The following is a 27,470-nucleotide window of genomic DNA, read 5'->3' as shown; positions in this document are numbered from 1 at the left end:
TGGTTCCCATTCCCTCCACACAATATAGTTTTCTCCTTCCGGTTCCACATTTACACTCATCCCTGCTATACAACAACTGATCTTGACTAAGCTGTCAAGGGAAAACAGTAACTGAGTGAGTCAGGTATCTGGCTTACATTCACCTACAACATTACAGCAGGCAAGCAGGCGCATAACGTATAAAAAACATTGGCTCAGGTCATGATCTCCTGGTTTCGTGGGTTCAAGCCCCACAAGAGCTCCATCCAGGCTGGCAGCCCAGAGCCTGCTTTGGATTCTCTGTGTCCCTCTCTCTCTCTCTGCCCCTCCCCCCACTCATGCTGTTTCTGTCTCTCTCAAAACAAATAAATAAAAAAAGAGTTGGCATTTTCTGATTAGCTTATCTCTCATTCTCTGCAATCAGAACAGAAAATGTTTATACACTTCCTGGGTGGCAGCCACTAGAGTCTGTTCTGGTCATTCACAATATCTAGATCATTCTAGGTTAGTGCAAAATTTAATAGAACCACTTGATCTCATCTATTCCTACTGTCATCATATAAATTCAGACACATGATGGAAACAGAGTAACTTATAGCCTCTCTATTTAGGAAGTGTACTCAGTTCTTTTTCTTCCTCAGTAGTTTACAAACGGTGTTCCTAATTCTATTTTAAAATTAAAAAACGGGGGGTGCCTGAGTGGCTCAGTCGGTTAACTGTCCGACTTTGGCTCAGGTCATGATCTCACGGTTTGAGCCCCGAGTCAGGCTGTGTGCCAACAGCTCACAGCCTGGAGCCTGCTTCAGATTTTATGTCTCCCTCTCTCTCTGCCTTTGTCCCCACTCGTGCTCTGTTTGTCTGTCTCTCTCTCTCTCTCTCAAAAATAAGTAAACATAAAAAAAAATTAAAAACCAAACAGCAAAAACAACCCTTCATTGTCATAAAGGATAACTTATGTTGAACTAATTTTTTCCTCATCTAATACCATACAAAACATACACTGAAGGCAAGGCCTTACTTAACATCCCACCAACCTTATTTACATAATTTCCCATACTGGAATTCTTCCAATACATTTGACCCTTGGGATTATAGGAGTGTAATAATACAGGAGTAGTAAACATGTTGTGGATTATCTAACAAGGTTTAGGAAAATACTTGCCTTTTCCTGTGGAAAAAAGCATCTTATACTTCTTAAAATCCTCCAAAGTATTTATAAAAACACAAGTGCTATTTTGTATTTTTATACAAAATAAAATATTGTATTTATTATCCAGGCAGACAGCAATTCATGTTATTGAATTTCTGAAACTCTTAATAAAAAAGCACTTTTGCTTTAAATACTTTAAGATCTACATAATTTTTAAAATTATATACATAATACATGATTACGATCTTTACCATTTAATTCACACATAAAGCTAAACTCCCTTGACCATCACTCAGTCTTGTCCCTAATCTTCAGAGATAACTACAAACCAATTTATTTTTCCATATTGAGCTTTTTTTACATTGACATTATGAGTGTATTTCTACTAAAAATATAATATTGTTTTGCAGATATGTATTTATTTTTTATCAATGGCATCATGCTCTACATGTTGTAATATAACTTCAGTGATTCAACATTATACTGTGATGATGCTTCCATGTCTATATATATAAAACAACCATATTACCAACATTTAATCTTGCATAATTGTCCAGCATATAGATATGCCATCATTTACATAAGGAATTCCCTAACTGATACATATTAGGCTACTTGCAAGTTTTTGCTATTACAAACTTTAACACAAATATGTGTGTGTGTGTGTGTGTGTGTGTGTGTGTGTAATTGATATGTGTATTTATTTGTATTTTTCTAACCTAAGTTCCAAAATGTTCAAATGCTTAGTCATGGGATATGTGCTCTTAAAATTTTAATAGACAGGGGTGTCTGGATGGCTCAGTCAGTTAAGCATCCAACTCTACTGTGGCTCAGGTCATGATCTCATGGCTGCACTGTCAGTGAGGGGCCTGCTTGGGATTCTCTCTCTCCTTCTCTCTCTGCCACTCCCCTGCTCATGCTCTATGTTTCTCTTTCTCAAAATAAAGAAACTTTAAAAATAAAATAAAATTTTAACAGACATCACAAAATTTCTTTCTACAATAATTTATATTCCACCGTCAAACTGCCATTAGACATTTTTCTACATACCTGCCAATGCCTGATATTACAAATTAAGTTCTTGTGTATACCAATCTGAGGATAAAAGTAGTCTGTTAAGGTTCCATTAATTACTAGTGAGTTTGTATTTATAGATCATTTTGCATTTAAAAAATTGAAAGCTAGGTCTTTGAACAGCCCAACAAAATAGATGGATGGCTAAGTAGCACTGGGAAAAAAGATACATGATAAACGAACAACACTGAGGAACAAAAAGGACACATAAAAGAACGCTACACACAACTTTAAACAATTTTCTTTAAAGATTTTATCTATACCCAACATGGGGCTCAAATTTACAATCCCAAGATCAAGAGTCACATGCTCTACTGACTGAGCCAGCCAACTGCCCCACAGATAAATAGGTATTTTTAAAAATCAAGGGAGGGGACCCTGGCTAGCTCAGTGGACTGCTTGAGCCTCTGACTTTCGATTTTGGCTCAGGTCATGATCTCACAGGGATTCTCTCTCTCCGCCCCTTCCCCTGCTCAAGCGCAGGCACCCACATGCTCTTTCTTGCTCTCAAATTAAGCAAGCTTAAAAAATAATGAAAAATAAAAATAATATCAAGTGAAATGGACCATTTTTTAAGAGATATTTCCAAAAAAACCCTTTTTCTAAAATTAGTTCAAAAAGCAGGAATCAAATGAGACCACTAAAAATAGATGAAACTGAAATGCTAGAACAATTTTAAAAGGTGAGATTTAAAAAATTTCCAAGAAAAAGATAATTTCTACAATTGTTTTTCAAAAATCTAGAAAAATATAGAGAGCTACCCAACTTATTTTATCATATTAGAACCATCCTGAGTCCAAAACTGTACAAGAAAACAACAAAAATCTTAAAAAAGAAAATTCTATAAATGTATTCAAAAATAGGTAACAACATGTAGAGTTTACTCCAGAAAGCTAAGTATATGTTAACATTAGAAAATCTAGCCATGGAATTCTGTGTTTTAATAGATTTAAAGAGAAAAGCTACCTGATCATCTCAATAAATGATGAAGAAAACAAACCTAAAAAGTTCAACACTTATTCATCATTTAAAACAAACAAACAGGGGCTCCTGGGTTGCTCAGTCAGTTGAGTGTCTCAGGTCATGATCTCACCTTTGTTGGGCTCTGTGCTGACAGCTCAGAGCCTAGAGCCTGCTTCAGATTCTGTGTCTCCTTCTCTCTCTGCCTCTTCCCCACTCACACTCTCTCTCTCAAAAATAAACATTAAAACAAACAAACATGAACACAAACAAAAGCTTCTCAGGAAGTTAGGAACATATGAAGAGCTTTTTTTTTTTTTTTAAATGTTTATTTATTTATTTGAGAGAGATCCAGGGAGGGGCAGGAAGAGAGAAGGAGAGGGAGAGAATCCCAAGTAGGCTCTGCACCGTCAGCACAGAGCCCAATGAGGGACTCAATCTCACAAACTGTGAGACCATGACCTGAGCCAAAATCAAGAGTCAGACACTCAACCACTGAGCCTGCCAGTGCCCCACAAATGAAGAGCTTTTTAAACGTGATAAAAAGACTATCTACCACAAACCTACAACACAGAGGTACATATATTACTAAATCCAGATTGGGAAACTACATGAAATTTTTCCTTAAAAGGACCTAATGTCCTTTCAAGAAATTGTCAATGATTTCCAGAATCATGCATTTTTAATCAAGAACATAATACTTCTGTTAAACACAGACTAGCATGATTACCTGTTTTAGTGCCTTCTTGCTGTGCTTCTGTGATGGAGAAATGACTTTACCTGCTGGAATGGTAGGTGATGGGCAGCCTGACTGGGGAGAGGATGGTTGTGACAGTCTAGACGATACTAGTTGGGGGGAAATGACAATAAAAAAGGCGGTTATCAGAGTTGCTATCAAGCACCATTCCTTCCCCAATCATATGCTGCTACCTGTATTAAGAACTGTGACCAAACACTTTTGGGAAGGATCTTCTTTTTGGAGTTCTACTGCAACAGCCTCCCTTTTCAGTTTATTTCCTCAGAAAGCTCTAGTGAAGGATGATAGGACGGGGAAGGGATGGGTGTTAGTATTCACTACTTTTCATTTTTTTATTTTTCAATAGATTGATTGAAGCAGGAAGAATATAAACCATGAGTCATCAAATCAGATAAAACTGAGAAAAGATTCTAGAGCCTGTTGTACAGTATGTGTGTCTTGAGGTAAATCTGATGACAACATGATACAGTGGAAGGGCCCTGGGCTGACAGAAAGGGTCCAGTTTTCCCTATTTTAAAATGAAGCCAATAAGGCCATTCCACCTCAAAAACTCTAGAACAGCTTTAATTCTTATATTCCTTCATCTCTTAAATCAATAGTTTCAGGCCCACCAGTCAGTGTGAGAGGGTTGTAGGATACCTCTAATGGTAGCAATGGACGTTTGCACAGGGTATAACCCCTCTCTACTCATCACTACTTGTTTTATACCCCATCAGAGCTGAGCCAAACATCAGTCTTATGTGAATGAGGGTTTCCCCTTCAAGAGCCTGTCCTCTTCTAATAAATAGCAATTACAGTTTTAGGTTCCGTAAAGTTCAGCAGTGCATGCAGCTCACGGCGAGAGATAACGAAATTGCTGATTCAGACCCTTTAATAATAAAATAATAATTGCTGCTGCTGGTGATGACTCTGGAATAGTGTTGACAGAGTGCGTGCTTACTGACACCTTCTCCTTTCCATGGCAGCTGGACTATAAAGGCCTGGATAGCAAACTGGCATCCCATTTAGCTATGGCTAAAGAGCTTTAAGATACCATATAAAGTATGTTGGTAGGTAGCTACCTGATATAAAAGTGCAGAAGCATGACTCATTGGAATACACAAGTTTTGGAAAATAGCATTTCCATGGATTCTCAGATGTCCTAACAAAGGAATACACAATAGATAACATTTCAAGAGGACAAGAGCAGATAATACTAAGAAGGTGACTTGTCAGACTTGGTTATTGGCTTTGCATTCCACCCTTATGACAGGGTTTATATATGGGAAAGAACTGACATACAGTAAGTGCGATGCTTAAAAAAGCTCACTGTAATCTATCATACAAGAATAAAATTGGGTAGTTCTTGAGATAACTGAGCGGCAAAAAGAAACCACATCCTCAGTCTACTTATGTGGACCAATTTTAAAAAATAACAGCTTTACTGAGATAAAGCCCCATACTGGTTAGCTGTCACCCGTTTCCCCTAACTACGCCTCTAATCCCAGGAGGTCAGTAATCTACTTTCTGTCCCTATGCACTTGCCTATTCTAGACATTCCATATAAATGGAATCAAACAATATGTGCTCTTTCATGACTGTTTTTTTCACTTAGCATGTTTTGAAGTTTCATCCATGTCAGAGCATGGATCAATACTTCCCTTTTATCACCAAATAATATGCCATTGTATGCACACACTGCATTTTGTTTATTCATTAGCTGATGATCACTTGGGTCATTTACGTCTTTGGCCATTCTGAACGATGATGTGAAGAACACTCATCAGCACAATTTCATGTTGGACAGATGTTTTCAATTCTCCTGGGTTCATATCTTAAAGTGGAGTTGCTGGGTCTTACAGCAAGTCTATGGTTAACTTTTGAGGAACTGTCAAAATGTTTTCCAAAACGGCTATACCATTTTTATAATTCCACAGGAATGTATGAGGGTTCTAATGCTTGTCAACACTTGTTATTGCCTATCTTTTTCATTTGAACTGATGTTTTTAAAGGGACATAATGAAAATAAAGTTAAACACTATTAATATTTGACTATGCTCACTTTCTCGTCAATGGTTTGCAGAAATCTGAAAATACGCATTTCCTTACCTACCTCAAATACTGCCTAAAAATAAACAGAAAACAAAATAATTCCCTTAGAGAATATAAGAATTCCACTTAGCAGCCTGAAAAAGGAATAATAAAAGCTATCCGTATTACCACGGCAAACTGTTTGGACTGTTCCCCCTTAAGGCAAAAGCCCTTTCTAACAAATGAAACCATAAACACGTCTCAAAGCCAGCCAAAATAAATCACGAAAACTTCAGGACCCACCAAGTAAGGAGTATCTCCCAGATTTGACTTATGCCAAGTACTGGTCTCATAACGTCTATGAAACTGTCCTTTCATATATTTAAGGCTCAGAACTACAAACAATAAACAAGATTTAAACACATGCTGAGAAACTTCCCTCTCAGATTGCATTTTAGTGGCTACACTGTCTTCACACACAAGTTTATTAATAAGAACCAAAAGTAAGTATCTTGTGTGTATCTAATAGTGTGCTAGGCTCATGTGAACAGGATTTCACTGAACTACCCTTTAAGGTGGGTCCAAGTCCGCTTTCTATTCCCACCCAAACTCCTCCAATTCTCCCCTCAGAGATAACTAAGTAGTGTATTTGGGTTGGCATCCTTGCTGACCTTTTTCTACACAAAGAAAAAATATGAAAAGATTTTTAAGGACATATATTTATGCAAAAATTTAAATATACACATTCTTCTGTATATTGTGAGATTAGCTAAATTTTACATATCAGGAAATGTAATTAGTTTGCCAAAGGACTCAGACAGTAAGGGGCATAGCTAAGATCCAAACTGAGCATAGTTTCATTTTTTAATTTTTATTTTTATTTTGAGAGAGAGAAGAAAGTGTGTGTGTGCACAAGCCGGGGAGGGGCAGAGAGAATCCCAGTGTGTCAGCACAAAGTCCAGTGTGGGGGCTCGAACCCACAAACTGTGAGACCATGACATGAGCTGAAACCAAGGGACGCTTCACAGACTGAGCCAGCTAGGCGCCCTGCTAACTAGTATTGTTTTCAGAATGAGTTGGTATTTGTTGTGAGCTGAATGGTGGCCACCAAAAAGCTATGTCCTAATCCCCAGAATCTGTGAATGTCACATTATTTGGAAAAAGAGTCTTGGCAGATGGAATTAAGTTAAGGATCTTGAGATGAGATCATCCTGGATTATCTCAGTGTCCTAAATCCAATGACACAGAGGACAGACAGAAAAGGCGGCGATGTGAAGACAGGCAGAGATTGGAGTGATGTGGCCACAAGGCAAGTAAGTCAGCAACCAGTAGAAGCTAAAAAAAATACAAGAAACAGAGTTCTCCCCTAGAGCCTCTGTGGGGAGTGCGGCCCTGCTGATACCTGATTTCAGACTTCCGTTCTCCAGAACTGTGAGAAAATAAATGTTTCAAGGCACCTAGTTTGCGCTAATTTGTTACAGCAATCTCAGAAAAGTAACAGTATGTAAAATGATTTTAAAGTGTCATTGTCAATCCATAGATGTTTATATATTTGAGATGTTTAAATCAAAAACAATCATTGCAAATTTGGCACTCAGATTGTCCCCTTTTGAGTTAGTGTGAGAGCCTGTAAGTTGTAAACCATCTTTAGGACAGGGCCTCAGCAGTAACCAACTGCTTCTCCTTGGTATCTAACAAGAAAGAGTCCGAGGCAACCTTGCATTTTTTTTTCCCCCAACTTGGATCAGCCACTTCTCCAAGGACCACTGATATCTTTCAAATAGGAAATGGTATTAAAAGACCATGTGCTGCACCGAAGGGGTAATCACTTGCTACAGGGTTACCACTGGTTCTAGGACTTTAATGGTTAGAACAAGAAAGGTCTTTTTTTTTTTTTTTAATTTTTTTAATGTTTGTTTATTTTTGATAGAGAGAGACAGAGTACAACTGGAGGAGGGGCAGAGAGAGAGGGAGACAGAGAATCTGAAGCAGGCTCCAGGCTGAGCTGGCAGCACAAAGCCCACAGGGCTTAAACTCAGGAGCCATGAGATCATGACCTGAGCCGAAGTTGGGCACTTAACCAACTGAGCCACCCAAGCGCCCCGAAAGTCTTTTTTTTTAGAAGGAGAAAAATTCATGCACAGATAACAAATTTTAATTTTATATTACAGGACTGTCACTTAACTTTTCTGATTTTATACTTCTATCACTTCCCTTCTTCCCTGATAACCCTGGTTCCTAATAACATTACTGTAATTATTAATGTTTTTCTAATATACATCTAGTTGCAAAGAAACCGTACCAATATAATTACTGAAAACAAGACTACTCAAATATAGTTTAAGATGTCTTTGTGTCTGGACTCCTACACCTAAGATAGATCCCAAACAACTTACGTATGTCATTATGCCAGAAATTTGACATATACTTCAGTTTGCTTTGTTTCATATTTCTAGAAAGTACACTTTAAAAACTTGTTTTAATTATGTAAAGCAATAAAACAAGTTACTTCCATATAAGCCTAGCTCCCTCCCCTATCTACACTACTTTATTACTTCTCTTCCCTTTTAGGAAATGGTTTGTATTAACTATCCTTCCATTTTTGTTTGCTTGTATTTTTGTTTTGGTGAAAACATAGTGTATATATTTTAATACTTTTACTCTTTTTTTTTTTAAGCAAAAAAAAATCTGCACTGTTCAAAATCTTGATTTTTTTTAACTTAACTAATATATCCTGTGGAACATTCTAGAAGAGAATACAGAGATCTTCCACATTCCTTTTTTAATAGCTACACCGAATTCCACTGTACAGATGTACCATAATTCCTTCAACCAGACTTTGGTGAGTATGTCCATTCTTTCTTGTCTTTTGCTCTTATTACTACAATGTCTTAATCAGTGGTTCTTTAAGGTACTGTACCAAGAAAAACACCATCAGTAGCAAAAAATCTGTTGTAAATGCAAATTACTAGATCCCAGTCTAGATCTACTGAATCAGAAACTTGGAAGGTAGGGCCCAGGAATCTGTGTCATAATAAAATCTATGTGATTGAGAAGCATTAGTCTTAAGCTATACTATTTTGTACTGTCGAGTGTCTGAGGATTGATTCTTAGAGGTGGGTTTGCTAAGTCAACGGATAAAAATATATGCTTCCAGAAACAACACTTTAAAAAGTTTTATTACTCTCAGGTTTTAAAAGGAGCTCACCCATGTTTTCTCTTTTTAGTACTTGGTTTCATGTTTTACATTGTATCTCTCGTTTGTTTGAAATTTATCATGGAGTATGGTGTGAAAAATGAATCCATTTTCGTCCTTTTGGAAAATACAGCTCTAAATTCCTTTCTCTATCAGACTTTATCTCCACGGATTCTTTTGTCAGATTCATAATTGTATGTGTCATCTACACGCAGAAGCAGCTTTCCCCTTTTTTTGTTGTTCACTGTTCCAACGGCTTTCTCTTGCTTACTTGTGTTGGAATATAAGAACTGAGATACTGGGCACCTTGTTCTTGACTTGTTCTAACCTAAGGGCAAGCCACTGGTGATTCCCCATTAAGATGCTGGTTTTTTTGACTAAGTTATTATGTTAAAATAGTATCCACCAATTCTCAATTTTATTGAGTACTGAATTTACACAAAGGCCTTTTCAGCAAGTACAGAGATAAGATTTTCCATATTAGCTGTATTAATATGATAAAGTATAATGGATTTCCCAGTAATGAATCATACTTACAACCTAAAACCCCATTTTTTAAGGATATATAATTTTTTTTAAGTTTATTTATTTACTTTGAGAGACAGAGCATGCGCACACAGCCAGCGTGTGTGTGCAGGATTTGAACCCACACATCATGAGACCACAACCCGAGCCAAAACCAAGAGTCAACGCTTAACTGACTGAGCCACGCTGGCGCCCCAGGATATATAATTTTTTTAACATATGGCTGGATTTTGTATGTTAACCTTTAAGATCTTCCCTCAACGTTCACAAGACAGCTTTGTACTTTGTGGAAAGTTTTAAAATTTTACTTCGAAAAAGAATCTGGACGACCTTTTTTCCTGCACTGGAATAGTTTTAAAAACACTGGGATTGTTTGATCTTTAAACATAGCCTGTGAACAATGAATTTCTGTTTAAGTATGTGTTCTTTTGAAGGGGAGCTCTTTTATATCCCTCTTTGCATGAAACTTTATTGTTTAGATTTTCTATCTCTACTGGGTTCAATTTTTATGCATCCTGTTTCCCTACAAAATCATCTCACTTCATCTGAGTTCTTAAAGCTTGTGAAAAAGTCTTGTGGTTTAAAATTTTTGTTTTGGTATTTACTTCAATCTGAATTTGTATATGTATACCTTTTCTCTTTTTAAAGGTCAGTGAAGCTGGTCTCTTTTATTCATTTATTTTGAAACTGTTTCTATCATTGTCCCCCTTCTCTCAAATTCAGTAATTTCCATTTTAATTCTTTTGTTCAGCTTTTTATTGCTTTATTTTGTTCTTTTTTTTTCTAGCCTTCTTGGTTGTATGTATATTATTGTTATTTATTGATAAGAGGTATTCAATGCCCTGATTTGTTTCCTGGTAACTACTTTGGCTGTAACTCACCCAGATGGCCCTACATTAACTGATTTCTGAATGTTAAACCAGCTTTGTACACTTAGGATAAATCCTATCTGGTGGTGATGTATAATTCCTTTTATAAATCATTGGATTCAATTTGCTAAATATTCTGTTGACGATTTTTGCATCCATGTTCATTAGAGACATTGGTCTGTAGTTTTCTTCTCATGTCTAGTTTTGGTATTAGTGTAATGCTGGACTCACAGAATGAGTTAGGAAGTATTCCCCCTGCCTCTATCCTCTGCAAGATATCATACAGAATTGGTACAATTTCTTCCTTAAATGTTTGGTAGAATTCATTAGGGAATCAAAGTGAGCCTGGTCTTTTTTGTTCTGGAAGGTAATTACTGACTCAATTTCTTTAACAGGTACAGGCCTGTTCAGACAGTCTATTTCTTCTTGTGGGAGTTTTGACAGATTGTGTCTTTCAAGGAACTCATCGATTTCATCTAGGTTATCAAATCTGTGGGCACAAAACTGTTCAGAGTAAAAACAAGAAAAACTGTTCATAGTATTCCTTTATTATCGTTTTAAGTCCATGGGATCTTTAATGATGGCCTCTCATGTCTGATATTCATAATTAGCTTTCTTAAGCTTTATTGATCTTTTCAAAGAATCAGCTCTTGGTTTCATTGATTCTTTTCTACTAATATTCTGCTTTCAATTTCATTGATTTCTGCTCTAATTCTTAGTATTTCTTTTCTTCTGCTTAGATTTAATTTAGATTTTATTTGCTCTTCTTTTTCTGCACTCTTGAAGTAGAGGCACAGATTACTAATTTGAGATCTTTCTTCTTTTCTAAACTAAATTTCCCTCTAACCCCTGCTTTCTTCACTGCATACCATGACTTTTGATACATTGTGTTTTCATTCTCATTCAGTTCAAAACATTAAAAAATTTCTCTTTTCTTCTTTGACCCATGTGTTATTCAAAAATGTGTTGTTTCTGTTTCTTTTTCTTTTTTCTTAAAAGTTTCTGTATTTATTTAAGTAATCTCTATATCCCACTGGGGCTCAAACTCACAACCCTGAGGATCAAGAGTTGCATGCTCCTCCAACTGGGCCAGCCAGGTGTCCCTCTATTACTGACTCTTCGTTTAATTTCACTGCGGTCTGAGAGCAGACATTATATCATTCCCATTCCTTTACATCTGTTAAGACGTGTTTTACGGACCAGAAGAAACTATCTTCGTGTCAGTGGGAGAGTCAATCTTCTTAGGGATGTACTGGATGATATTAAAATTAAGAAACTGTATTCATCAAAATAAAGTTTTCAGAAAATAAAAAAGGCCACAAAGGAGAAGTTACTTATAAGATATACATTCAATTAGGTAATATATGAAGAACTAAGGAAAAGATGACCCATGAAAAATTGAAAACACTGGAAAAGGCATTGCACAAAGGAGGCCATCCAAATGATTACTAATGAAAAGGAGTCCAATTCTGTTGGCCATGATGAAAATAGAATTTAAAACCATAAGGGACACTATTACACAGTAACCAAAGTCTAAAATGTAAAAGACTGACCATTGGTGAGCATGTGAAATATTAGTTGAACTCTCATACATTATTGGTATGGCTATAAATTGGTACAAGCACTTTGGAAAACTCTCTGGTAATACACACTACACTTAACTCTGCTCCCAAGTATATACCAAAAGAAATGAGGGGGGGGGGGGGGTGGTTTGGGGAGACATACACAAAAGCATTCACAATAAAGTTAATAAAATAGGCAAAAACTAGAAATAACCTGATGTTCATCAATGGTAGAATCGATAAATAAATTGAGGTACTGGGAAATATTTATAAAATAGAATACTCTTCAGTTTTAAGAATCTGATGAATATGGGCACCTGAGTGGCTAAGTCGGTTAAGCGTCTGACTCGGTATCAGCTCAGATCATCTCACAGTTCATGAGATCGAGCTCCATGTTGAGCTCTGTGCTGATAGCAAGGAGCCTGCTTGGGATTCTCTCTCTCCCTCTCTCTCTCTCTCTGTCCCTACCCCCCCCCCCAAATAAGTAAACATGAAAGAGAAAAAAATTTTAGTGAAAATATTTAAAAATAAAAAAAAAATTTTTAAGGAATATGAATAAGATACACAAGAATTTGGATGAACTCTTACAAGAGCACAGAGAGGGCCACTGGGGTGCTGACGCTATTTTGTTCTTTGATCTGGATACTGGTTCATGGTGCTGTCCCATTTGTGAAAATTCAACAAGCTGTACACTTACAATATCTGCACTTTTTTGGATATATATAATCAAAAATTTTAAAACAGGTAAAACTAATCTATACTGACACAAGGGGCAGAAGTTTTTGCGCAGTGGCTAGAGATGGCATAATGCCTCTGCAGTGCTAGTGTAGGATCGTTATAGTTAATTATTTACTTATGGAGGTGCAGTTATTTTCCACTCTCATTTCAAAACAAGGGCTTGTTAAAGAACTACAGCATCCCCAACAGTTTCTAAGGTTGACAAATCACTTAAACCACTGCTGTTTAAATGTGGTCCAGCTAAACCATTGCCGTTCAAATACAGGTCTGCTACAAGAGAAATAACAACAGTGAGAATATGCATTTAGATACTTTCATAGAAATCTGACACTGCTGGGCCATTTTTTATGTATTTTACGTAGGTATCAGTGCACAAAGGATAGAGGAGGGGGGAGAGAATGGTCCTTTGTGATGAAAAGTTTGAGAATAAACCAGCTAGCTGAGGAGGGGAGGATGCAGGGTAGGGGGTGTACAGGAAGGGCTTGGGAATAGTGCCCACAGTCACAAAATAAGGAACCAAGATTTCCTAGGGCTATATCCTACAAGATGAACATATTAAGAATAAGACACTGTTTGAAAAATAAACATTAAGGCTGCATTTTAACTTCATCAAGCCCCTGCTTATAATCTTTTTTAAAAAACGAATTACATTTATTTCTTGGTAGATAGTATGTGTACTTGCACATACGATTTTTCAGTGCACAAATTCATGTGAAAGACACATATTTCTTTAGTTCTCAAACCAACACCAAGCAGTGGGAAAGCAAACCTCTGTTATGTTTTTTGCCTTCTCTCCATTCCAACGTTTTCCGGGTTTCATAGATCCCTACTGATTAAGTGCTGGGACACCAGCGTGTTGGCCCAAAGGTCCCACAAGGCCTGAGACATGTTTATAATCCTAATCCTACAAAGTGGCACTTAGAGAAAAATAATCCCTCACACTTCTGTACTACCAGTTATACTTTTAACTTCAAATAAAACCAACTAATGTCACCAATTAATCTCATCCTGAATTAAGGAAATCTACTCAAAACAAATGATTTTCAACAGTAAAATGGAAATAAATTCTTTTAACCTATATACCAGCGAACAGAAATGAATTGAACTAACGTAAATGTAAAGGCCGCTTTTAGGAAACGGACTTGAGCAATGAATGCAGGGCAAGGCAACCCCTTGGCTGAATACAGACATCAGGTAACCCATCTCCAAACATCCACAGGCAGTAAGTGACCAAGGGGTACTTACACCAGGCACAGTTACCAAAAAGGGGAAAATTCCATACATCCCCATACCTCCTCACCTTCCCCCCTTTAAAAACAGCCCCCAACCACTGCCTCAAGTCAGATAGCCTCTCCTCTAGGGTCCTGCCTGCTGCTCCCTTGCAGTGTGTTCAATAAACTCCTATCGCCTAGGTTCTGCCTCAGGTGAATTCTTTCAATGCCTATTGCCCCACATTTGGAGGACCCCATCCAATAGGAAGAGACATCACAATAAACACTAGTAAGTAGAAAAAACAAATCAAAGCTAGTATATTTAACTAACTGCGATTTAAATAAAAACTTGAAAGAAAAAAATAATAAAACAGAAAAACTAAGTGGCACCTGGGTGGCTCAGTTGGTTAAGTGTCCAACTCTTTCTTGTCTTCAGATCAAGTCTCACGGTTCGTGGGATTGACCCGCAACTGGGCTCTGGCACTGTCAGCAAGGAGCTTGGGATTCTCTCTCCCCTCTCGCTCTCTGCCCCTCTCTCTCGCTCACATGCATGTTCATGCATGTGCACGCACTCTCTTCCTCTCGTTCAAAACAAACTTTATTAAAAACAGAAATAAAAAAATTTTTTTAAAAGCTAGTATATTAACTCAGATCTTAAATGGACAAAAGGATGAGACCAACAGCAAATGGACTATAAACAAAAATTTCGTTCCTCTTGGTATGTGGCTACAAACATTTGAAAGAGTCAGCAGGGTTGTTATTCTCTGATCCAGAATACCACATTTCTTAATCCTCCTAGTAAATTACTTTATGGGGCGCGCTGGTTGCTCAATCAGTTAAGCGTCGGGCTTCAGCTCAGGTCATGATCTTGTTTCGCAGGTTGGAACACTGCATCAGGCTCTCTGTTGTCAGCACAGAACCCTCTTCTGATCCTCTGTCCCCCTCTCTCTGCCCCTCCCTGCCTGTACTCTCTCTCAAAAGTAACATTAAAAAACATTACTTTAGGGGCACCTGGGTGGCTCAGTCGGTTAGTCGGCCGACTTCAGCTCAGGTCATGATCTCGCGGTCCGTGAGTTCGAGCCCCGCTCAGGTCATGATCTCGCGGTCCGTGAGTTCGAGCCCCGCGTCGAGCTCTGTGCTGACAGCTCAGAGCCTGGAGCCTGTTTCAGATTCTGTGTCTCCCTCTCTCTGACCCTCCCTGTTCACGCTCTGTCTCTGCCTGTCTCAAAAATAAATAAAAACGTTAAAAAAAATGAAAAAAAAAAACATTACTTTATGCACACCAATACCCTATAAATAATGGAGACTAGCACTAAATATTAAGTCTGATCCCTACTTCTTTCCCGTACTTTCTTTCCACAAATCCCCTTTTCCACCCAAACTTTACTTCATCATATGGCTTCCTGAAAACACTGTACACATGCTGCTACTTTCTTGCCTTTATATATGTTTTTTTTTTTCATAATATATCCTGTATTCCTCAGAGGTTATACCCCCAATGGAAGGAAGTATATTATTCTCGGGGTGCCTGGGTGGCTCAGCAGGTTAAGCATCCGACTCTTGGTTTCAGCTTAAGTCATGATCTCATGTGACTCTGAGCCCCTGGTTGGGCTCTGCACTTACAGCTGCAGAGCCTGCTTGGGATTCTCTCTCTTCCTCTCTCTCTCTCTGACCCTCTCCTGCTCATGCTCTCTCTCTCTCTGTCTCAAAATAGACATTAAAAAAATTATCCTATAGCTTACACAAGCCGTAGTAACCCAGGTAAAGTTAACTATTCCCTTCTCTAATGCTGCCATAACATGACACATATAAACACTTGTTACTTATTAAACTAATTTGCTAATTGCTTCTTTTTCTATCCTTCTAGCTATGGATAGGGCCCACACCTTATTCAAATTGGTTTCCCAAATACCTGGCAAATAATACATATGTACTGGAGAATGAATGAGTGTGGCAAGCATTTTAAATAGAGATAATTCTTTCGTTTTATAAATCAACTAATGGCCTAAAGAATACTTCCCAAGTATATCCTGACCTATTGGTACTCCAATGTGGACTGCTCAACAGCTTAAAAGCACTCGTATTTAGAGAACATATTCAGTATGTGATTAGAAACAAAAATGTTTGCTTTCATATAAACACATAGATACAATATTAACAAATTCTGATAAAAAGATCAGCAGTTACTTACTATTTGATTTTTAAAACCCAGCAAACTAGTAGAGAAATGAGTTTTTAAGCTTAAGATTGTTTTCAGAAAACTATTTAAAATAAATTTCAGAACTTGAGGCTCATTAAAGCCAGTTTTACATAGTTTACTCAAGTAGTTTCAGATTGTTGAGTAACTGGTACTACCCACTGAGTACGTGTTCAGAAAGTACTACTTTTCAGATATATTACACCACTGAGAATTTTCCATTTCAATGGATGATTATACTGAACAAGATCAAAAGGATACAGACTATCCATGCTAGATGCCTCTGAATTAGAGGCCTTAGCAAATAGACCCTGACTATTTTCTTTTTTCCTGAAGATATTTGATGGCCCCTCTGAAGCATCAGAAATACTATCAGAGAGGTGCCTGGGTGGCTCAGTCATTAATCATCCGACTTCAGTTCAGGTCATGATCTCATGGTTCATGGGTTCGAGCCCCGTGTCAGGCTCCGTGCTGACAGCTCAGAGCCTGGAGCCTGCTTCGGATTCTGTGTTTCCTTCTCTCTCTGCCCCTCCCCCACTTATGCTCTGTCTCTGTCTGTCAAAAATAAATACATGACAAAAAAAAATTTTTTTTAAGAAATACTATCAGAAATAATGAAGCAGTAACATTACAAGTGAAGCTTAGCTTCCTACAATTGAAGGATTAACAGCTGAAAGACTGATAACAGCTGAAGTATCCAAACTGTTTTAATTTTCATCAACAGTAATCCTTCTCTTAAGGGAGAGTTCTTTTTTCACAATAGTTTTCTTTTGAGTAGTTTCATTTCTAGAAGTTAACAGACTTTTAGTTTTTTATGTACCCTCTTCCTACTCCAAGTGCAGTCTCCTTCAAACTTGGCAGGGTGTGGCTACAATTAATATTCGAACAATCCCCTAATCAAAGATGGAGAGGATACCTGGGTACCCTACCTATCCAAGTCCTAACAGTGGAGCCATCCTTAATATATGACAGCTAAAACCTCTGACTCAGCCACCAACCACACCAGAGAAGAAAGAGAACATCTCTCTCAAAGCTTTCTCTCTCCACATAAGTTAACTTTGCCCAAAGGAGTTTTTCTCCACAGTGTACTAATTTTTAAAGGAGACATTTCTATAAATAATCATCCTCATTTAGTAAACTTACATGTATAAATGATGTTATAGGGCAGGCAGGTCTTTGGTATTTTAAATAACTCCAAACATAGCATTTGTCAAATTTCTGATTTAAAATACCTCTGCATAAGCGATAAAATTAACATTAGATCATGCCCCTGGAAAGAATTTGTAATTCCTTGTAAGTCAAAAGGTATATCTTACATAATTAATTTTTCTTTTAAGACATTTTAAAAGCAGGCCAAAATTTAACAAAACTTTTTCCTATCAGAAGATAAAAATAATACTTCTATATTTGCTTCATGCTGCAATATTTGTATTTTATTTGGGGGAAAAGACAGAGACTTCACTTAGCTATGATCCTATAAAAAAAAAAAAGCAACAAAAAAGTTGACTCTAATCATTTTTTTCTAGATTTACTCCGCCTTACCTTGGCATGGAATCCCATAAAGCTCTTCTCTGAACATGGTTTCCTGTCTGACAATTAGGAACCAAAGCTATGAACTTCTAAGTTCTTCCACTTTACATGGAAATCAATAAACTAGTTTTAATATTGGACTGAATTTCAAAGTTCTGTTCTCTGTGCCTATTTGGCTGAAAGGTATACCTATTATCAAGAAAGGTTCTATCGATTTTCAACTAGAAGTACCAGTTCTGCTGTCAGAGCTCTTTATTTTTGTACATAAAAGGAAGTGGGTTTTGATACTATCTCAATGTTCTTCCTGTCTTACAATGCATTTGAAATAAAATGATGTCAGATTGAGAGTAACAGCCTTAAATAAGAAAACAGAATAGGCACAATTACTTTGCTTTCCCTTTATTAATAACTGTAACTGATTTAAAACTGCTCTGCTGCATGTTGCTACTAGCAAACTGCTAACTACAAGTTTTCCACTTTCATTTGCACTGGACTACAAAAACATTCCCGGATTATATAATATACACCTAAAAATTTACCTATCTAAGCCATATGCCATATGTACGACCCATGAATGAGAGAAGCACTTTCTATGAGAAATGAAATCATTCTTCGTTACTGGTAGCTCAGCAAAGAGTAAACATGAATTCCACATGACATCATACGCCCCTCTTAACTTTATCTTCCAAACACCATTTAGCCCATTCTACTCTTAGTTTACTGAACTTCCTATAATGAGAAAAGAGCTTTACAGAACATCTCATCTTAACGTAAACTGAGGATAAATACTCAATAATGTGATAATTTCTAGAAAAGCAATGAATACAAAGGCAGTTCAATAACAATTTATTTAGATCACAATTCTGAATTTGCTACTACTTCCCTGTTAAATATCTTCTATTACTATGCCAAGTATAGCACAAGGTTATGCTATTTTAGATCTATTAACCTATTAACAATGGGATTCTATTGCTATTTCTTTAACGTTTATTTATTTTTGAGACAGAGAGAGACAGAGCATGAACGGGGGAAGTTCAGAGAGAGGGAGACACAGAATCTGAAACAGGCTCCAGGCTCTGAGCTGTCAGCACAGAGCCCGACGCGGGGCTCGAACTCAGACCGCGAAATCGTGACCTGAGCCGAAGTCGTTCGCTCAACCGACTGAGCCACCCAGGTGCCCCTCCTCTTAATTTCTTAGAGATAGGCTTTACCAAACATGTAACAGCCCCTACTCACAACAGCTACTGCTGCATATGTGGCTATTGAAAAGGAGAGACCTCCAAGACCATGATTTTGTTCCCAAATTCACTAGTCTGACCAACGTTGTTATTGATTTCTGTTTCCAGCCATATCTAGAAATTATGAATCTTGCTAACTGCTTCTCTTGCTTAATGACTTGGCTTGGTTCCTAATCTTAGAACAACAATTTCCAAACTTAAAAGTTTAAGCTGGGGACAAGCAGGAGATATAGACCCCTTACCACTTTTGGCTACACCCTCCCAAAAAAAGATCCTTAGTGGAATCTAAGGAATGTAAAGCCATGGACCACACCTCCTTTCACTACTGACAGGGTGTGTACACGTACACACACACACACACACACACACACACACACACACACACACACGAATAATTACCACAGGTACTAGCTTTATTTGACTTTATACCATTTGTTCCTAGTATCTGAGGTCTAGGTTGCTCTCTTAAGTGGTTGTGATCTTAAAGCTAAAATCCTGATTACAAAATGTGCCCAAATTGCATGTGTGGTAGCTTTACCAGAGGACACAAATGATGCCACCAATCATCTCAGTTCTCTCCAGGAGTAGCACATGCATGAATGCAGTGATGGTAATGAATCAGACTGCTTTTCTCATACAGTTCCACATCAATAGTTCCAAAGGCACCTAAAATTAATGAATCCAGGATTCCTACATATATAACTCTCGTTTCTAGATCCAAAGAGAGCTGACCTATAACACAAACCTAAGAGGATATCCAAGCTAGGGACACTCTCGGATGTCTATTTTGTTCTGGAATATCCCTATATCAGTCCTTGTAAAGAAACCACCATGATTTGGCTTAAAATCTGCCCTGCATGTACAGCTGAATTTATGAATACTGAGGTGAAAACAATTTGCCCTCTTTAAGAAGACTCTGACAAGAAGCTACAGATAATAGGCAAGAATAGATAATAAAATGCATCCTTAAGTGGAAAATCCATCTCAGGTAAGTTGTAGCAACAAAGACACTATTCCCTAAAAAAAGTTTTTTGGATAAGCTATGAAGCAGACACCAAGCAGGAAAGAGCAAAGACCATCAGACTAAATTTAGGCTTTGCTAGCAGAAATGAAAAGCATTCTTTTCCTAGTAAGCATATAGCTGTTAGAGCAAAAAATGCTCAAATTTTAGAAGAGAAGATTAAAAAGACAAGAAAAAAAATTAGAACAGTCTTTAAAAAAAAAAAAAAAAAAGACTATGGCTGACCAAGAACTGAAAATAAATCCAGATAAAACCTAGAGCTATATATGGAAACCAATTTGACAATAAATTTCATATATTGAAAACAATAAAAATAAAAAATAAATAAATAAATAAACCTAGAACTATGTTGTCCAACTGATAGCCACTAGCCACATGTGGCTATTTAAGTTAAAAAAGAATAAAAATTCAGTTCCCAAACTGCCATATTTAAAGGGCTCAATAGACACGTGTAGCTACTGGCTATGTTGGGTTGGACCTCCATAGACACAGGGCATTTCCATCACTTCAAGAAATTCAACTGGACGGTACCGATCTACAGGGAAAGGGAAAGAGACAGACTGTCCTAGGGTCTGAAAAAAGAGGAGCTAACAAGGGCATTTGTCCTATAGCATTCAGTACTTTATTATTGAGAGATCAGGTGGATTTACCTTTCCTTTTCCACCTGCTCTTTTTTCCCTCCTTGTTGCTGCCACCATCACTGCTGCTGCTGCTGTTCTCAGAACTCTGGGAATCTGACTGAAGATCACTGCTTTCTTCTGAACCTTCTGATAGCTCTTTCACCCCATCCGGCACATCTTTCTGAAAATGTAGGCATCCAATTAGGATTAATCATTACCATTTCAGCAAATAGGAATTAAATTTCTGATATGCATTGTTTGCAACTTAACTGTGCTGATTAATTTTTAGTATTATAGGATTCAGTAGCAGAACCAGCAATATTTTCTGAATTCCTGTCATCTCTCTTCTTTGGGTCAATTTAGCTAATGTTTCCATCTACATCCAAAGATAAAAATTATACATGACAATCATATGCAAGCACAATACAGAGGCTCAAATTAGACAAAAACTGGAAATATATTAAGTCCAAGTAAATGAGGAAATGTTCAGAATAAAACAAGTATATAATAAAAATTTTGTAAAAGGTAGATATATTCATCATCCATATATATATATGTGTATATATATATATACACACACACACATTATTTGCATGTATGTACCATTATGTATTATGAATTCAGTTGAGTCTGGTTAGGAACAGATACTGTATTATTTGAATCTGATTCCTACATATTGGTTAATAAGTAGCAAGAGTCAAATATAAAAGAAATTAAAATTTTTTTTTTTGTATTTTTAAGTAATCTTAAAACATGGGGCTCAAACTTACAACCCCAAGATCAAGAATCACGTGCTCTACCAGAATGCCCTACCAACTGAGCCAGCCAGGCACCGCAAAAGGAATAATTTTTTTTAAACACTTGGGCGCCTGGGTGGCTCAGTCGGTTGAGCGTCTGACTTCGGCTCGGGTCATGATCTCACAGCTCGTGAGTTCAAGCCCCGCGTCAGGTTCTGTGCTGACAGCTCAGAGCCTGGAGCCTGCTTCTGCTTCTGTGTCTCCCTCTCTCTCTGCCCCTAACCCACTCACATTCTGTCTCTGTCTCTGTCAAAAATAAATAAACATTAAAAAAAAATTAAAAAAAAAAAACAACTCATAAGAATCTTTGGTTTCTACGTTGGATAGTGAGATTGCTAATCAGAAAGGATAACCTGTGTCAGCACAGTATATGAGAAATATAACAGTATATGCTGCAAGATCAAGAACTTGGAAATAAAAACTTTCTGGGTTTGAATTCTGGCTTTATCTTCTAATTATGCAGCTTTGGCCAAAGTCTTAACCTCATATGCTTCAGTTTACCTGTCTATACCACGGGGATAATAGTACCTACCTTAAAAGATTATTCAGAAATTAAATGAGTTAAATGTAAAATGCTTACAATAGTGCCTGGCATATAATAAGAGCTTAATAAATATTAACTACTATATATGTATATAGTATATAAAAATATACACACATAAATATACATATTAATGTTATTTCTAAGGTATGAAACTATGGATGGTTCTTTTTTCCTCTCAATGTATTTTTTTTTATTTTCCCACATAATTAATTGTTATAATCAGATAAAAAATAATTCTGACATGTAACCGTCCTACCGACAACTGGCACTCAGAACATTACAGCCAAGATAATAACCTCTGACCTAGTAAGGAACTGATACTTCCCACTTATGTTTATATCCTAGTGCCATTTCTAAGTCATTTCTTATGTTATATACTTTCTTAAAATACACACCCTATATTTTTTTATTCTTTCCTTCAAAATGCAGGACTTTTACAGTTAGTTGCCAGCCAGACCTCCTGACCAGTAGGTTCAACAAGTATTTTAAGTACAAACATAATGCTTCTTAAACTTAAACTTGTGACCCTTTCAGGATCAGCTGGTCAACTGTGTACGCCCCAAATCTCAGAATCATTTCACCTCATCATTACCAACTCCATATAGTATACATTTTATTTCTGTAATGTCCCTCGCCTCTATCTCTTTTACCACTCTCATGGTTCAGGCCAATTATCTCTTGCAAACAATCCCTGCTTTACCCTTAAATCTATCCTACTTGAATTATCTTCCTAACAGATTTGATCATGCTATTTTCCTGAAAAACCTCTGCCATCTCCTCAGCTATCTCTCTTTTTTTCTCTCTCAAACTGCTAAGTCAGGTCTTCAAAAGCCTCCAAAGTTGGATCTTTACCTCATGTTAACCCCACCCCCAACCCGTTACCACACTAGCCCACACACAGATTATGGTAACCAGTCTAATTTACTCTATTTTCAAATCCATTCTGAATCTTTCTATCTGTGCCTTTACTTAAGCTATTTCCTTATCCTTGGAAGGCCCCCTCCCATTACTTATTTGTAAAAGTTTATCTCAAATCTTACAAGTTAAAAAAAAAAAAAAGCTTTCTAGATCCTTTTATTCAAAATTAATCTTTATTTCTCTACATGATCATGAGGCCTTATAGTATAGTACTTTATATCACAGTACATTTTGTCAGTATGCAATTGCTTAATAACTATGTGAGAGTCGAGAGATCAGCGTCCAGTTTCTTCTTTATGACCTCCACAGTGCTCAGCATAGAGTGGGCATTTAATTAATGTTATTAACAATATGGAAGGTCTAGAACAACTAACACTTAAAAGAAACACAAAAAGCTCCCTGTGGGAGTAGAGTCCCTAATTACAGAAGTTTAACAAAGTGTATAAAAAGGAGGTTTTATAGGTAAATTAGAACTTTGTAATGTTAGTGGGCTACACAAAACCACTGAACATAGTGATGACTACAGCTCAAAGCTAAAAAGAGGGGACAGAGTCCCACGTACACATGGATAACAGTCAGTGCATGCCAAGCATTAATTCTCCTCCTGCTGATAATTTCCTCTGGCATACAACCCCTTTCCTGAATTTGTCTGGCAGAGGGCTTACCCTCAACCTCACATCAAAAGTAGTCTGGGGCATCAGCCCGGAGTCTACTTCAAATCCTCTGTCCCCCTCTCTCTGCTCCTCCTTTGCTCATACTTTCTCAAAAATAAGTAAACATTTAAAAAAAACAGAGAGAGTGATCATGAACTTGTGTACAGCCAATCAGAAGCCTCAGTGCATTCATTATTCAAGTATAGACACATGGGCCAAACCAAACCAATTAAACCAAATCAAAACTAACTGGAGGGCTCCCACTTCAGACTCAAGGCTCTTTTCTCTCCAGACTTACAGCCTGCAGATTTGGGGTGGACAGTGAAGTCATGTACAATAGGAGACAGCCTGCCTGAGAATGAAGCCAAAAGAAGGACAGAGACCAATCCCCGATGACATCATTTGAGCTCCTGGATCCAGGCTGAGTTTCCTCAGAATTTATAGTTCTATAGTAAACTCTCTGTTTTAATCAAACTCCTTTAAATTGGTTTTCCTGTTTGTCACTGAAGGGACCTCAGTGCCAGAATCAGAAATCAGCAAGACTATTAGGATAAAAAAGAACGAAGACTCAGTCAGGAATCCAGTCAGATTTGGGTCCATATTCCGGTTCTTATCCTACCTGGCCAACACTAAGCAAGAACTTTGGCTTTTTCTCCATTACAAAAGGAGAACTGCAGCTCTGAATTTAGTGGAGAATAAAGTCACAAAGTAACATAAAGCATCCAGGCTGTAAGAATAAAATCACAAAGTAATATAAAGCATCAAGGCGGTAGCTCCAAGATAACACTCATTATTCAAATGTTGTGAGGTCCCTTAAAAAGTCACTGGAAGGGGCGCCTGGGTGGCGCAGTCGGTTAAGCGTCCGACTTCAGCCAGGTCACGGTCTCGCGGTCCGGGAGTTCGAGCCCCGCGTCGGGCTCTGGGCTGATGGCTCAGAGCCTGGAGCCTGTTTCCGATTCTGTGTCTCCCTCTCTCTCTGCCCCTCCCCCGTTCATGCTCTGTCTCTCTCTGTCCCAAAAATAAATAAACATTGAAAAAAAATTAAAAAAAAAAAAAGTCACTGGAAGTCATTTTCAGTTCATCCTTTCAAGATAGCATTATAATAAAGAATAAAAAATAAAATTACTTTTCTGGTCTACCTACAGATGGTTACAGATTAGTAAAAAAACTGTGCAGGATACAGAGTTGAACATATTACCTCTTCCCGATTTTAGTTTTTAAGTGACGTCCTAACAAAAATATTTACCTTCAAAGTATATACGCCCATTCTACCTGGAACCTTATAGAAGATGCCCTCTTCACCTCGGGAGTTTGTGTGCAACATTGCATTCAGGCATGCAAGAGGGGAAGTCCCACTGCAAAGGAAAAATAAAAAAAAGAACAAGAGGAACACAATGATTAGTTTCTGTCTCTGAGTATCCTACATGACACTGACTTAAGATAAAACTAACTGATCAACATCATTTCACATAAACACACTTTATAAACTATAATATCAACCTACAGAAAGGATGCCATGGAGAAATGGATGTAAAATTTATCCCCGTGTATCTAAAGAAAAATTAATTCTTTAATTTTCTTCATCCTGATGCAGTAGCTAACATGCAAGAGAACATGTACCTCACAGGAGTTATTACAAATATATTTTACAAATATTGTAATTCACTTACAATTTTGTCAATTTATACCTCCATAAAGCTAAAATTAAAAAAGAAAGAAAGAAAGAAAGAAAGAAAGAAAGAAAGAAAGAAAGAAAAAGAAAGAAAGAAAGAAAGAAAGAAAGAAAGAAAGAAAAAAGGGAGCACCTGGGTGGCTCAGTTGGTTAAGGTCCAACTTTGGCTCAGATCATGATCTCACGGTTCGTGAGTTCGAGCCCTGCATCAGGCTCTGTGCTGACAATTCGGAGCCTGGAGCCTGCTTTGGATTCTGTGTCTCCTTCTCTCTCTGCCCCCTCCCTGCTCACACTGTCTGTCTGTCTGTCTCTCTCTCTCAAGAATAAATAAAACATTTAAAAAAATAAATAAAAATTAAGAAAGGAAAAAAAAAAAGATTCTCCTTCATTTAGCAGAAGTTTTCACAAGCTTTACATGTCCAGAAGTAAAATGGGGGGGGGGGGGGGCGGCGGGGCAGAACACAAACAATATTAATAAAAAACATATATATCTATCTCCATGCACACTGATGCAACAGACTGAATCTGAGGTGTGAAAGAACACATTTGTATGGTCTCATATTTATTTTTTACATTTTTATTGATATAATTGACATATATTACTCATATTAGTTTCAAGTGTATGACACAGTGATGCCATATATATATATATATATATATATATATATATATATATATATATATAATGCAATAGTCTCTTGTACTTAGATCTATTACAAGATCACTTAAAGAGGTAAAGTAGGCTTTAGAACATTTATCTTCTTTGTAGCACCTTGGTTAAATGTTGACTAATTTCAATATACATTCACCAAACCTCTAGAGCTTTGGTTATATAATAGATTATCTGTAAAAAAATATAAATACAATACTTTCCTTTCTGTTACCACATTTCATTTTCCTCTCTTTTTGTACTTATCTAACAAATAGCAATATAATAGATGTGTGACATCCTTAATTTAAAAAGGTTTTTTTCCTCCTAATACCTGAGCTTATTTGTACATTTCCAGCTGTTCTCTCTCTTAATTCTCTGTTGGTACCACTCAAAAACCCAAATAAGCCTAATAGAAGAGGCTTCTAGGTATCTTGGATATACCTAAAGAGTTGTCTATGGGGGAGAGCAGGACCATGGGTCCACTGTCTTCTGGTAGTTATGAAAGTGTTGAGGGTCAAAAACTGTTAAGAAGATGGAGGGCAACCAAGAAAATTTAAAAAAAAAAAATTTTTTTTTTCCTGAAGAAAGTGTTGAGACTCTCCAGGTTGATTTTCATAGTTATGTTTACATAATTTGGAACTTCCATCTTAAAAACACACATACTGCAGGGCAACTGGGTGACTCAGTTGGTTAAATATACAACTCTTATCTCAGAGTCGTGAGTACAAAGTTCCATGTTGGAGCCTACTTAAAACACACACACACACACACACACACACACACACACACACACACACACTTCAATTCTAGTCAGAATTCCAAAGTTTATATCACATAAATATATAAATTTCTGGGCGGGGCACCTGGGCGGGTGGCTCAGTCAGTTAAGCGACCATGATTTTGGCTCAGGTCATGATCTCATGATCTTAGGCCCCAAGTCGAGCTGTGTATTGACAGCCTAGAATTTGCTTGGAATTCTTTCTCTCCCTCTCTTTCTAACCCTCCCCTACTTGTGCTCGTGCTCTCTCTCACTCTCTCTCTCAAAAAAATAAATAAACTTAAAAAAAATCTCTGGGCAAAAAATGATGGGAGACTTAAAAGATATTAAAATGTACTGTATGCTATTATTATTGAAGTAATATGTTTCCAAGACAAAATAAATAGGCAAATGAACACTCTAGACTGTTGTTAAAACAAAATACAGAAACAGCTAATAAATGTAAAAAGTGAGATTTTTGTTAACTGTACAATTCTGTACCTATCTGTATGATCTGTGTAGTAGGAAGGAGACAGGCTCATGACATGGTCACCTGTGGTTTGACTACCTAGCATCTATCTATTCCCTCTTCTGAAGACAATACCTAAAATTTCCCATGGAACATTATTCCTCTCCCATATGTGGTTGAGACAGATTCAACCCTCTGTGCATCACAGGTGTAAATTCAAACTGTTAAACCATGATTCCTGGTTGAAAAAGCCAATCAGTTGAAAAAGCACCCCCATTCCCTACCCCCACAGTAACAGATTCAGGAACAGACACATGACTTAATCAGGGGCAACAATCCTAGGAGCTATTTACTTGGGCATTTAAGAAAAG

General features: G+C 37.2%; 1 protein-coding gene across 6 annotated transcripts in view; it reads right to left on the bottom strand.

Moving 5' to 3' along the window:
• The window catches only part of ASXL2 (ASXL transcriptional regulator 2), a 134,039-nt gene that overhangs the window by 33,936 nt on the left and 72,633 nt on the right, over positions 1-27,470 (bottom strand). For 3 of the 6 annotated variants that reach the window (XM_006930426.5, XM_019827805.3, XM_045054838.1), the window contains 3 exons: positions 24,796-24,904; positions 20,668-20,818; positions 3,894-4,009 (listed from right to left, as the gene is read on the bottom strand). In XM_006930426.5, coding sequence (XP_006930488.3) covers positions 3,894-4,009; positions 20,668-20,818; positions 24,796-24,904 — 376 coding nt within the window. Of the gene's footprint in view, positions 1-3,893; positions 4,010-4,093; positions 7,866-17,770; positions 18,762-20,667; positions 20,819-24,795; positions 24,905-27,470 lie in introns of those variants that run through there. The other 3 variants (XM_019827807.3, XM_019827806.3, XM_019827808.3) reach the window with 3 other exon arrangements.

The sequence above is a fragment of the Felis catus genome, chromosome A3 (assembly GCF_018350175.1).
Source record: "Felis catus isolate Fca126 chromosome A3, F.catus_Fca126_mat1.0, whole genome shotgun sequence".
NCBI classification, from domain to species: domain Eukaryota; kingdom Metazoa; phylum Chordata; class Mammalia; order Carnivora; family Felidae; genus Felis; species Felis catus.
Note: the sequence above shows the minus strand (reverse complement) of the source record. Positions and strands in the feature narration are given on the sequence as shown.